The sequence below is a fragment of the Alternaria arbusti genome (genome assembly GCF_024043155.1).
Source record: "Alternaria arbusti strain BMP 1465 chromosome Unknown scaffold_30, whole genome shotgun sequence".
Classification (NCBI taxonomy): Eukaryota; Fungi; Ascomycota; class Dothideomycetes; order Pleosporales; family Pleosporaceae; genus Alternaria; species Alternaria arbusti.
This window is the reverse complement of record NW_026249970.1, coordinates 41184-54629: the sequence shown is the minus strand read 5'-3', so window position 1 is coordinate 54629 and position 13446 is coordinate 41184. Positions and strand designations below refer to the sequence as shown.

The 13446-nt window shown below is 47.3% G+C and overlaps 5 protein-coding genes across 5 annotated transcripts; 1 reads left to right on the top strand and 4 right to left on the bottom strand.

The window, feature by feature from the left end:
* Window positions 1-372: 372 nt before the first annotated feature.
* On the bottom strand, window positions 373-1786 carry J4E86_011132 (uncharacterized protein; the record flags this gene model as incomplete). Its single annotated transcript, XM_051451626.1, has 3 exons — window positions 373-617; window positions 771-1337; window positions 1384-1786. The coding sequence occupies 3 exons, from the start codon at window positions 1784-1786 to the stop codon at window positions 373-375; spliced, it is 1215 nt and encodes a 404-aa protein (XP_051297165.1).
* Window positions 1787-4967: 3181 nt separating this feature from the next.
* On the bottom strand, window positions 4968-6710 carry J4E86_011131 (uncharacterized protein; the record flags this gene model as incomplete). The annotated part of the gene is made up of 6 exons (XM_051451625.1): window positions 4968-5310; window positions 5364-5429; window positions 5512-5547; window positions 5843-5928; window positions 5980-6081; window positions 6153-6710. 6 exons carry the CDS (start codon window positions 6708-6710, stop codon window positions 4968-4970), a joined length of 1191 nt encoding a protein of 396 aa, XP_051297164.1.
* Window positions 6711-7129: 419 nt separating this feature from the next.
* Window positions 7130-8195, bottom strand: J4E86_011130 (uncharacterized protein; the record flags this gene model as incomplete). The annotated part of the gene is made up of 3 exons (XM_051451624.1): window positions 7130-7442; window positions 7494-8025; window positions 8090-8195. 3 exons carry the CDS (start codon window positions 8193-8195, stop codon window positions 7130-7132), a joined length of 951 nt encoding a protein of 316 aa, XP_051297163.1.
* A 274-nt stretch (window positions 8196-8469) lies between these two features.
* Window positions 8470-8845, top strand: J4E86_011129 (uncharacterized protein; the record flags this gene model as incomplete). The annotated part of the gene is made up of 2 exons (XM_051451623.1): window positions 8470-8664; window positions 8732-8845. The coding sequence occupies 2 exons, from the start codon at window positions 8470-8472 to the stop codon at window positions 8843-8845; spliced, it is 309 nt and encodes a 102-aa protein (XP_051297162.1).
* Window positions 8846-9507: 662 nt separating this feature from the next.
* On the bottom strand, window positions 9508-9928 carry J4E86_011128 (uncharacterized protein; the record flags this gene model as incomplete). The annotated part of the gene is made up of 2 exons (XM_051451622.1): window positions 9508-9532; window positions 9600-9928. 2 exons carry the CDS (start codon window positions 9926-9928, stop codon window positions 9508-9510), a joined length of 354 nt encoding a protein of 117 aa, XP_051297161.1.
* Between the last annotated feature and the right edge of the window lie 3518 nt (window positions 9929-13446).

The window sequence follows — 13446 nt, the reverse complement described above, 5'->3', positions numbered from 1 at the left end:
CCTTGATCATCGCGAAAAGCAAGCGCGCAAACCCAGTGCGCGCATACAGAAGAAGTGTAGGTTAAGAGCGCTACCAATCCATTGCAACGAATCTACAAACATACTATATGATACGTGCATCTACATGTGCATAAAGATCGATCGATCCGCCCACGACTCTCCCGTCGCATGCCAACCCAAAATCATCGCATAACAAGTAAACCGCCTATGAAGAAACAAACTCCGCTACATAAATTCCCTGTCGCCCTTAGGAATCTAAATGGCACACCAATGCAGCCAGCCAAAGCAACCGTCGCAACATGCGCCGAAGAAAGAGGTTAAAGAATGTGAAGAACATATTCGCGATAAACCCATCGACAAACCAAACAGCCACTACTGTGGCGGATACGAATACCCAGACTGATAATACCCCGAGTTATCCGGAATAGTCGGAAAGCCATATTGGCCCCAATTATTGAAGTCTTGAGCACTATCACCGATCATGACATCGCCCGCCCAGCCATTAGGGAAAGTAGCAGCGCCGCAAATCTCCATGTTCACCTTCTGCTCCTGTAGCTCCTGTGGTCGTGCCTGTGGCCATGGTTGATAGACACCGTGTATCGGGACAGATGCGGGGGCTGGCACGGGCGATTGGTGGGGGTCAGACTGCTGAAAAGGACTTCTCAGGGGCTGCTGCTGAGAATTGGCGTATGGATATGGTTGGTAGGGGTGTTGTGGTGAAGTCTGTACTCCGGGGCGCATGTGAGAGGTTTGATCATAAGAAGGCGTACGGCCCCCGTGTGCGTAGGTTGATGGTTGGGTGACTGGCGGCGGAGCAGGAGGAGTTTGTTGACCATTGTGGTTGACAGCAGTGAAGCCGGATTGGTTACTGGACTTTTCTTCTGATGCACTTTGCAATTCATGCTTGACCGAAGCGGCGCTGGTAGGCAAGGTGCGCTCTGCGGAGTCTTCGTCATGCGTCAGTCTCGTATCCGCGAGGTCCTTATCCCTGTCGGGCCATTGTCCATCGTTGTCGTTAGCGTTAGCAATGTCACCAAACTGCTTATGCGTTCTTTCGAAGAGCTGTGCATAGTCTTTCAGCCCACCGCTAGCGACGCCATCGCTGGAGTTGCTCTTTGGAGAATCGTCGATCTGGCCGCTCAGTTCTCGGTACTTCTTCTTCTCGCGGCGGTAATATCTTTGCCATTCTGCTAGTTGACTGAGCCACGAGCGGGCCATCTTGAAGCGACTCAGAATGCGTAGTAGGAAGCCGTTTGCGATATCATGGGCTCTAGGGTCTTTACGAGATGAGAGGGCGTCGTCCGGGTCCATGTGAGGAAAGTAATGGCAGTAGATGGCTGGGGTGGTTAGCAATGACCAACCAAATCACTGTTAGATACTTACTGCCTATTCCAACGGCAAAACAAGAGAAAGCTACCGTTGGCGTTTGTACTAAATTGCTATGAACTTGTGAGTTCTCGATAGTATGAAGTAGTGTTGTGAAGTCGAGGCAGGCCTTCCAACAGTCTTTGGCTTGCTTGATCCAGTAGTCAGGGTCAGGGGGTTTCTCATCAATTAGTGGCTCGTCCAACGGGCCGCGGGGGTACGTCAACGTCCATGGTGATGTGGGCATGTACTCTCTGTACAACCACACAAAACACAATGTGTACATTGCATGTATCGCAACGTATTTGCCGGGCGAGTTGTAGCTACGGTCGTCGTTGTTGTCCGAGGTTAGCTGGAGGTGATCAGGAAGGTCGCGCTTCAACTGCTTGAGTTTGTCCTCCAATTTCTTGAAGCCAGTCATTGCGCACCACGGTGGATTCTTGCCTTCTTGTCTACACGTTGTCAGCCAAATATCGCGGCGGGATGAATGAGGCAAACGGACCTTCTGCCGCGTTTACAGGACCATTGTGAGACTTCTCCGAAGATCACAACAACTTTGATGTACCATGTTAGTTCTGCCTCCCCCTCAGCAACTTCCCACCTTCCCCCGTCCAGGGCAGTGGCTCGATCTGCTCCGTCGTGGTCATTACGGCGTTCCTCAGCGTGTTTGTTCCATCGTTTCCTCCGCGCAGTATACATCGCATCGTCTTCACCCAGAAGCCTTGTTCTTGCTCTTTTTCCAAAATTGAATGCGCCATCGCTACAGACAAGTTGAGTTCTTTGAAGTTGATCGGGCGTAAGCATCCTCGGCCGATCCTCCCCCCAACTCAGATAGCAATCCATGAGGACGCAGCTCCAAAAGGTACGCCGCTGCGTCTCGCGAAGTATGAATTGGTCCTTTTCCGAAAGGCCCTTTTCACAGTCTTTCATTGGTGCAGGTAGTCCGCTTTCATCGACATCCAGGTGCGGGTACCCAAGGCATATGGCAGCTCTGATAGCAACGCCGATCTTCATCCAGCCCTCAGTACCTTGCAAATTGGTCCATTCATAATACCCCAACATGAGGAGTGTTTGGATCTTTTCCACATTCGGGGACCCAATGATGTCCGTTCCCATCTGCGTGCGAGTCGCTGATGCGTAGAATTCGGCAGTCCTGATCGGGTCATTACCCATTTGCGCTACGAGCTTGTCATGGAAACGAGCAGTCTGGGTAAGGAAGGCTAAGAGCAAAGGCGCATACACGCGCGGCGTTGGAGCTTGAGTCGGAGTCTTAACTTCAGATGAGCTGCCAGATGAAGGCGGCGGTCGCACAGAGCTGAGGAAAGTTCGCTTATGCAAGAAGGGGAAGTCGGTAGAGAAATGCTTCTCATAGATGTCAAACAACTCTTCCCAGACCTGGGAAGTAAGCAATGGTGATTGAAGAGCATCTTCAGGCGAGCCCAAGCCTTCTACCGAGCGTTGCGCTGTAGTCGACGTTGGTGCTAGCAACTTGCGTCGCTTCTTGGGCGGGGCCTGGGGGTGTCAGCGCTAGCACGTGATAAGCCCAGGACGTGAACTCAGCCACGAACGTTGATATGCAACACGACTAATGGAGTATTGGGAGACAAAAAAGGATGACTTACATCAAAATCGGCCGTGCTATCGCGGCGCACAGATCCTGTGCTGCTTGCGACCGCCGCGTGGTCCCAGGTACAGTCGCGGTTGGTATTCGCGCAAGCCTTGCACGTCGTGCCCTGACCGGTGTTTTCGCACTTGGTCTTGCTTCGGCGACATCTGGTACATGCAATCTGCGAGCGCATGCCTCGTTTTGCTGAGGGCTCAGCACTGCCGCCGCTGGCATCAAGGGGCCCGGGGGTCTGCTGCGGAGACGCCTTGACGGTAGATGGAGACAGCTGCGTTAGGGGAGACTGCAGTTGCTGATGCTGTCCGGGAGGAGATGGCGGCCGTTGATGTCGTTGTTGTGGTGGGTAAGCAGGCAGTGCAGTTAGCCGCGGTGCATTCCCTCCGGTCATGGGAAGATGCGCGACGGCGCCCAGCTCAGGCGGTGCGCGAATATTGGCGATGAGTGCAGGGAGTTCTGAGAACGGAGGTGGATGAAGAATGGCGGTGCTGCGAGGCTGCGCGCGTCTTGTTGATCGAGTCTTCGGGTGATGTTGCTGCGATGTGCGGGCCGGAGAGATGGGATGGTTGCCGGAAACGCCAGTCACGGGCTGGGGCCGAAGATTACCAGACGACGACGACAAGATGCAATGCAGGTCGGAGGTCTTGCGCAATCGTCGCGCATTCCAGGGCAGCAGGCAGCACAATCTGCGGTCGCCGGATCGTGTGGTTCCAGCGTTGGGTGCTGGCTGACGTCTGCCTTAGATGCTGCGGGCACACGGGTATTAACGTTGGACCTTCCCTTCCGACGGGACGAGAGCAACTTGGCGTTGGTCCTTGCAGCGAGTCCTGCCATAGCATACCGTGGTATTTAAGCGATCGCTTCATCCGACAAACTTACCAGTCACCGCGATTTCTCTGCCGGTCTGCCGTCATGACCTTATGCTTACCCTGACAGCCCACGGCCAGACACCCAGCGGCCCAGCTGTTGGCCGCCGCGCAGTCGCAGCAGCAACCTCCCACTTCACCAGCGGCCCGGTTAGAACCGCATCTCCATCTATCGCTAATCCCGCCTGGTCCGAGTCTCTCAAACGCCTCCCTCTCTGTTTGCTCCAGCACATGAGTTGTCGCACGCAGAACAGGCGCTGACACGTGGGTGGGCCTGCATGCAGTAGTAAGGTGTCGCGGAGCCTTATGGCGCACGTACAAATACGCCCAGTCGATTGCGTTTGGCTGTCAGCCAGGCGCTTCACCGTCACCTTACTCTAGTCCGTCAGAACCATGCCCATCGTCGCCAGCGCATGTCCCGCATGGTTGTATGCAAGGCTCCGAACGGTGCAACACCTTCACATGATGCGAGCCTCTCGTCTATCTTTTGCCCCTTCCAGCTAACTACGCATATCGCTACCTATGATATCGCCAGGCCGTGTTGGCCGGTAGACGTAGCCTCGTTGTCTTACTTCCGCGGGTCTGAAAGCGGCATCAATCTCGATGGCTCGGCCTTAGCATTTGCCTCTGCCCGGCAAATCACCTCGATGCGCTCCAACGACTCTGCGTCTCAACGACGTTGTAGATGAAAGGTGCCAGGGGTTCTCGACTACCCATGGGTACGCCGCACTCGTACGTCAGGCCAAATGGGACATTTCTCCCCTCGCCACGGTTAGCGAACTATGTCGCGCATGCGCATGCGACCAAGTTCAGCCTGACATTGATGAGTGAGATTTTCTGCAAGTGACCCAATCTGGCTGCTGCACGATCGGTGTAGACCTTGCATCTTATCTGCCCTCGGGCATATTATGTCGCACCCGTTGCGTCTGTCGAGACTGTGGTACATGGAGTCTAAATCAAGTTTTGATCATTCTATCGCCTATGGCGGGAGGTGGCCAGGAGGTATTTAATGTACTTTGATGGGTCATGTAAACTTCGAAAAGCTGCTTGTAGCCTTCAGCCTCTTACACTTGGTCCGCTTCTGATCCCTGGAGCCTATGCGAGGCAACTACAGCCTATCTATCCCTCCTGATGTATCCTCCGTACGACGCGCTCGGACCACGTCCAATCGTCGCATTCGCCGTGGAAGGGCGATCTTGACGACGTTGGCCCATGATCTTAGCCATCTGATCGCGAGTCGCCTGGATAGCGGCGGCGACCTTGGACTGCGGTTTACCAGTCTCGACCTTGATGAGATCTTGGTTAGGATTCTCATCGATCTTGACCGCGGGCTTCTTCGTCTCGACCGACTTGGCCTCGGACGATACAGACGAGACGACTTGAGACCGCGCAGCCGGAGAAGGCTTCTTGGTGAAAGTAGGCATGGTGAAGCCAAAAGACGGGACGGCGACGTGTTTGCTGTGGTACTGTTGGTATGCCATCCCTATTGAGGTAAATTGAAAGCAACTTACGGCTCCTCTGGAGTCTTCACATCATCTCCGGGTGACTTTGATGTCGGCTTAGAAGACCAGCGAGAGCTGCCGAGGCCAGACATATCGTTGATCTACTGGGTGTTAGTACCGCATACCGCATACAAGACGCGTTCGACAGTACGCATACCTTTGTGTGTTCGTAATGTAGTCGTCAATGTATATACTAGTCTGAGCGTTTTGGTTCCCGAAATGTTGTTGCAGGTAGTAAGAAGAGAGAAGAAAGCCAGATCGACAAGATTATATACACCGAGGACCTCCTAGCGTACTCGTCTTCACCTTGAAAGAGCGTGAAATCGGAGTGAAGGCATCCGCGGTGACGCAGGAATTTACTGCGATATCAGAGATATTGACGCGGTGACGCAGGATTTTATACCATCGGGGAACGAGGAGTGTTTGCTACTGATACTCATAACACTCTCATGCGCCACTTTCCTCTCAGCCTGACAGCCCGCACCTACCACTTCTCAACCGCAGGCCTAAGATCAATCTCCCACGTAAAGTTCGTCTTTGGCTGGGTGTGCAACCACCAATAATCATTCGCAATCTGTCCACACATCAGCTTCAAGCATCTCCTCACCGTCGAACTATTACTCACTGCATCAGCACTCAACTTCGCCTCCTTAGGCATATCCTTCAACCACTCCTTCGTCCTCGGAATATCAATAACCCCATCAATAATCGCATGAGCGACGTGAACCTGCACATTAACACTGCATTAGCAAACCATATCCCCAGGTACAACCCAAAGAAAAACGACTGAATACTCACACCCTGCGGTCCAAACTCCCGCGCAAGGCTCTGACTCAGCGCCCTCAACGCCCACTTCCCCGTCGAGAAACTCGCCATTTGCGCATTACTCTTCACACTCGCCGTGGCCCCCGTAAAGATAAGACTAGGCGGGTGTTCACTCCCCCTCTCCACGCCCTTCAGCAACAACGGCAAGAAAGTCTGCGAGAAAAGCACTCCACCCATACCACTAACACCCAAACTCTTCTCAAAAGTCTCAACCGGAATCTCCAAAAACGGCTTCCGCATAAACGCACCAGAAGCATTGAAAATCGCTGCTGCGGCTGCGACGTCGTCGCCGAACTCATTCTTGATCGCAGCGGCAGCTGAAGACAGGCTAGAAGAAGAGGACACGTCTGTAGCGATACCAATGGCTTTGCCGCCAGCTTTGTTTATTTCCTCGGCGAGAGAAGAGAAGGATTCGGGGGTGCGGGCGAGGAGCACGACGGGGTAGGTTTGGCTGAATTTGCGGGCGACAGAGGCGCCGGTTCCGGGACCAACACCAGCAACGATAGCGATGAGTTTGGATTTGGGGGACATCGCTGGGTTTGGCTGGGTTCCGGGGGATGGCAGGTTGAGTTGGTATGGGGATGTTGGGTGGGTGGGTGTGAAGGGGATCGGTAGTCGAGGAGGATGGGTGTGCTATGTAACGAACAAACGTAACAATGGTCTTATATCTTGCTACAGTCCTCGGTACCTTGGTTTGCTGTTTAGTAAACCTCCTCGAGATTTGAAATGGGAAATGTTGCAAGGCTGATTGCATAACATGCGGAGATAGCTAGAGCGCGAGGTGCGTCATGATTAATAAGCCACCCCCTCTCTCACATGTATCTACACCATGCCACACTCTCCACATACTCACAGAACCCATCAGTTCATGGTAAACAGCAGTATGACTGATTTAACGTAACTTCGTTGATGCATGACTCTACTCTACTCCATCCAGATCACTTGGACCCCTACGCCCTCCCCGCCCTACCCACCTGGATCATCTCCCCAGTAGGTTTATCGTCGCTCCTAAGGACCGGCCAGCTAGCTCCATCGGCCTTGACTAGCGTCATCTCGAGCTTCGTGCCTAGTATCCTGAACTTGCTCTCTTCCGGCTTGATAGTCGAGAAGAGGGGGAATTCGGTTTGGTAGCGCTTGCTGTCTGAGGTGGGGAGATCGAGCTTGACGTGTGTGGGTTGGAAGTCGACGACGGCGGTTGCTTTGTCAATTTTCTTGAGGTAGAGGGATGCGACGACGGAGGTGGCGGTTTGGTAGTAGTCGTGTCTGAGTGTGGGGTTAGTAGATGGTCTTGTATGGTCTTAATGGGAGACTTACCGAACTGTCTCTAGTTTCTCCTCGCCCTCCTTCTTCTTGCCGCTGCCGATGAACAAATGTCGGTCTTTTGTCTTGCACCCCTCAATCTTCATGAACTGATCAAACTCCATGACCCGCCTCTTACAGCAACTCCACCCCTTGCTGCCCTCGTGGAAGATGGGCGCACCAGGGTGGTGTATGCAGCTCTCTCTGTCCCTATCGCCTCCCTTGTGTGTCGCGCCGCATCCTTTCCTCCGACATGTCGTGCCCTCCTTGATCTCCAGACTCGGGTCGTCGTCTTCGGATTCTGGCGGCGGCGCCGGTGAAGCGCTTGGCTTGGGCGTGGCTTGTGCTGTGGGTAATCGGGGAGCGGGGGCGGGGAGGGATTCCTCGAGCGATCCGAGGTTGACTTGGGTGTCATTGGGCACGTCGGGGGCTTTGACGGGCTCAGGCTTGGGCGTGTCGTCGACGTCAGAGTGCTTGCCCTTTGTGCACGGCTCGATTGCGAGGAACTCGTCAAAGGTCAAGACGCGTGGTTTGCAGCATTCCCAGCCTGGGGAATCGCATTAGCACCTTCTCTGGTCTTGTCGATATACGCGTTGGTGGTGCTGACCTACCTTTCTGCCCCTCATGGAATTTGGGTGGGCCGGGATGGTAAACACACTCTTCGTTCTCGTCCTCGTACGTCTTGCCGCAGCCCTTGTGAACACACTTCTTCGCCATAATTGTCGGTTTCTGTGAATAACGCGCTTAACGAGTGGAGAGAAAGGTCGGATGCGCGCTGCTTGTCGTGTTGCGATGCCCTAGATTTTGTTCCGAACATTCTGGAAATCAGCCGTCATCATAGGGTCCAAGCGCGAAGCTTAATCGATATCCTGGCAGTTGAAGCTTTCCATCTTCGAATTGCTGTCGCGTCAACACGAGTTTCCCCGCCTGTACTGCACGCTCGTAGTCATCGGTATTGAGAGAGTGTGTGGGTTGTCAACACGTCGCCGCCATGTTCCGCGCCACATCCCGTCTCCTCGCTTGCCGCATCACCTTCTTCACCCGAACTCCATGCGGCCTATGCGACACGGCCAAAGCAGTCGTGCAGAACGTCAAGGCGAAGAGGCCTTTTGATTACGACGAGATCAATGTCATGGACGCAGGGCAAGAGAAATGGAAGGGCACGTACGAGTTTGATACTCCGGTGGTAAGCCGACCCGGACCACGGATCTATACATGCGTGTAATGCACAGAGTACCTGAATGTTCAACTAGATCCACATCGACAAGGCCGAAGCCAAGGAGACGACTACGTCGTCGCTAAAGCTTATGCATCGTTTCAAGGAAGAGGACGTGATTAAGGTCATGGATCAAGCTGAGCAATCCTGAAGCCTCATCACATCTACCTAAGCCAGATTTCTTCTCCATCTGGGACCGCTCGCTACATTCTCCGCCATGTTATGTCGAAGGCGCGTGGTGGAAAAAAGCTTTTACCCGCGTGGTCGCTTGATCGAATAGACCTGTCTTCGGTCTCCCAGGCCCATCTGGTACGCCTTTTGTATCGCTCTTCTCCTCCACCATCGTCGTCGTGGATGGCTCTACCTCCGCATCTGTCGGCTCCTCTTCCTTCTTCCTCAACACCTGCCACTCCTCTCCCTTCTCCTCCACGACCACACCCTTAACCCTCCTCCCCCTCCCGCCATACCCCTTCTGATTCGACACAACCAACACCCCCGTCCCCTCATCCCTCCACGCACAACTGTAATGCGTATGTCCAAACGCCCACACCTTGACCACCGGCGACGTCCAACACACCTCCCTTGACAAATCAGTCACGAACCCCGAATTCATCGAACTAGCCGCGTGCCGTGGATCTGTCGCGCGGGCATCAACAGTCGGACAGTGATGTGTCGCGATGATCACGATGCGGTGCGGTTCGGTGGTTTGAATATGCTGGACTTGCGCGTTAAGCCACTCCAAATCCCGCGCATGTTCCTCGCAACTTCTTTCCGGCGACCAACCCTGTATACCGCGCTCTTCATTGTAATCAGTCATCCTGGATCCCACCTCAGCGGCCTGCTCGGGTTGGATGTTGCTCCAGAGCGTGCAGCCCAGTATCGTCACTTTCTCTTTAAGATCATACCGATCGCGGCACAGCAGACGAAAACGACCCCCGTATTCCCGCCTCGCCAAATCTTCAAATTCCCGCATTCGTTCGACGGCATGCTCAAGAGTCGTGTGGTACGCTTCGTGGTTGCCAAGGACGTAGAAGATACGACATCCGCGGTTCCTGTCAAGGAGATCGCACAAAAAGACGAAGAGGTTCTCGTGGATGACTAGGCCTATGTCTCCTAATAGGAAGAGTGCGCTGCCGGTGACAGCGAGGTTGATGTTCAGATATTGCGGGTTATTCATGGGGGTTTCGAGGTGCAGATCGGAGACAATCTGGAGTTGGGGTGCGAAGGAAGTCATCTTGAGGTTTTGTGTGTTATGCGTTGTGCGAACAATTGTTCGAGCGAGATATCTTTATGATACGCTAGTGATGGGCTTGTAGTTTGGTAGTGGGGTCTTTGGGTGACCAATCGACAGTTAGGCGATACAAGACATGAAAGTCAGGCACGACCCCCGAAGAGACACCCTTCTGCATCGGAATATCTTGCGAATGCATCCAGGGTTCTGGGCGCGCTGGACAGGCACATCAACGTACAGCTCCCCCACAGTCAACCCCTCTCCATCCTCCCTCCATCTCTTCGTCCGCACAATGCGCTCAGTCAACTTACGATACTGCTATGGATCCCAGAGCCCTTCACGGGGCAGTCCGCGAGAAAGTGATGCGATGGCTTCATGACGGGTGGCGGGGTAGGAGGTATCAAGCGGGGACTAGGGATGTGTCGAACGTGAAGTTCGCTGCGGCATGTAGACGGTGAGCTTGTGAGCGTCGGGGCGTTGCGACGGTCATGCCGTTAATGAGGTGGGTAGTATGATGAAGAATCGCTTTGAAGCTGCCGAGATGCGCATCGAATGGTCTTTAACGCGCGGTGGGAGCTCGTTACGAGATACGCATCACGACCGATCGCCGAATGCGCCCGGTGACCCTTTGCCATCATTACATCAATCGTGAACGCCCGCAACTTCCCGACACCTAGATTCATACTGGGGCCTGGCTTCTATTGTAGACGGTTCCCTGTAGTAAGTTACGTGCAGGCGTATTTCGTACATGCGGCGTATAGGCCGTTTAGCGATTGGCTGTGAGACTACCTAGGTACTGTGCTGCGCAGGGGGGGTTTCTAGCTACAGTGCTATTACTATAGGTACCTCTAACATACTCTAATTACTATACTATAAGTAGAGTAAATACTTATACTCTTTTAGGCTATTATAGTATTAAATTCTAGTATAGTAATAATTTAGAAGAGAATCTTAGAAGCTATAGAGTATTAACGTTTAACGTAGATATATAGTAAGTAGTTAGTATAAGCAAGTAGTTAGCTTTTACTAAGACTCTACTAAAACTATAACTATATACTACTATATAGCACTATTTAGAATAGTAATTAATATTTATAGTAGACTAAGTTAATCTAAAACTTCTACTATAACCTCTTTATATATACGTAAATTATATTCTATCTTACTATAGCGTCTATAGCGTCTTTAAGATAGTTTACCTACTTTAATATATACTTTCTTTTTAATCTTTTTTCTATTACTATACGCTCTAAACTTCTTTAGAGTTATTAGTTAAAGTTTTTTACTAATTATAAAAGTTCTTTTCTTCTATATGTACTTTCTTTTATATAATTTATATTATATAGCTACTTTATTAGCTACTTTAAGTTTAGTATTATACTTAGTTATTAATACTAAAGAGTATACTATTATCTTTACTCTCTTTATAAGCTTTTTAATAGTCTTAACTATTAAGATTAGTAAGCTATCTATATACTACTAAATTCTCTTATAAATTAGCCTTAATTATAATCTAAATTCTAGAGTATTACTTAGAGTTTATAACTACTAAAAGTTATTTTTAATAGTAGATACTAGTAGAGTATATAGATAGATGCTAAATATTAATATTATAGTCTCTAGATTAAATAGAACTAAGCTAGCGTCTTAAAGTCTTTTAGAATATTACTTTTTATAATTAAAATATTATAAGTAGTAATAAAGTATAGTAAGAACTTTATTTTTATAATATAAGTAATCTTATTATATATTAGCTTCTTAGCTTAGTATCTATACGTCTTTTTTAATAGTATAAAATACTTAATATTATGTAGCTATAGTAGATATAAAGAGTATATAGATATATAAAGAGTAATTATCTTTTTCTTTTTATAGAGCTAGTAGAAATTAATTAAGTTATAGCTTTTATAGCTATTAATAACTAGTAGATAATAGCTACTAATAACTTTTTTCTTTATATACTTATTAAAGTACTTTAGCTACTTAATACTAAGCTTATTTATTATCTAGCTATTTTTAAAGACTCTAATAATCTAATTCTATAGTAGATCTTCTTCTTTATACTAGACTAAAAGATAGTACTTACTAGTAAAGATAATAAAAAGTAAAATTATCTACTCTATTATATTAATACTTTAAATAGCTATAACCTACTTCTAATTATCTTACTATACTATCTTTAGCTATTCTTAATACTCTACTACTATAACTACTACTTTAGTTAATATTATATTTATTATAAAGCTTATCTTATTAAAGTTATAGATATCTTTATTCTAGATACTATACTTAGCTTTAGTATTCTATACTAGATAGAACTAGTCTTCTATAATCTTAGAATTCTTATAGAAAGCTTAAATATAGTTATACTTTTAATTAAACTTAACTTTAAGCTCTAGATAGCGCTTAATAAAGTTTATAGTCTACTTCTTACTAACTAGATTCTAGTTATAAACCTAAAGTAAATTATTAGCTATCTTTTTAATATTAGTAAGCTAAAGTAGATATTTTTACTCTAAAAGCTTTAGAATATATTATATAATTACTATCTCTTCTAATTCTTAAAGAGCTATTAAGTTAAGTATACTATTATATTAATAGAGTATTCTAGCGCGTTATTATCTAAGCGTAGTTTTTAATATATTATAGTCTTTTATAGTATAATATATAGTAAGTATTATATTTTATTTAAGAGCTTATATTATAAGCTATATCTAAGCTTCTTTTTAGTCTAATACTACGTTACTACGTTAGAGTATAGTAAGAAAGATAGAGTTTTAGTAGAGTCTTAGTAAAAGCTAACTACTTACTTATACTAACTACTTACTATCTATTTATATAATATTTAGATAGTTACTCTTATAAAAGAAGTTATATAAAGAAGTTAAAAGTAGTAAGAAATATCTAGTTAATAAATTATAGTCTATCTATAATACTAGTAATAGCTATACTAGATTTAAGATAAAATACTAAGTATAGATTAACGTATATTAATAGAACGCTAATATATTACTTAAACTAAGTACTAAGTAATAGTAGATATTTACTAGAGTTACTACTATTACTTTACTTAGATACTAAGCTATATTAGAAGTTAGATATATACTTTCTATATAGAGAGAAATTTATTATAAACTTATACTCTATTCTAATACTTCTATAGTTACTAATATATATAGTAGCTACTTTTATAGTAATTTATTTTCTTATCTAAGCTTTTTATTCTATAGCTATTAATAAAATAGTCTACTATTATATAGTTATTTTTAAATCTAGCGTTAAAAAGTATTAATCTAGTCTTTAGTTTTCTAGTATAACTTTTACTAACTCTTTTAGTTTCTTTTTCTTTTCTATATAATTTAGATAGTAGTAAACTTTATAATAATTTATAAACTTATTTTAAATAATCTTCTCTATTACTAGATAAAAACTACTAGATATATTTAGATTAATAGCGTAGAGAGTTAAATAAGATAGAAGTAAAGATTTCTAGGTTATTAATAAGATAAAATAATTAATAG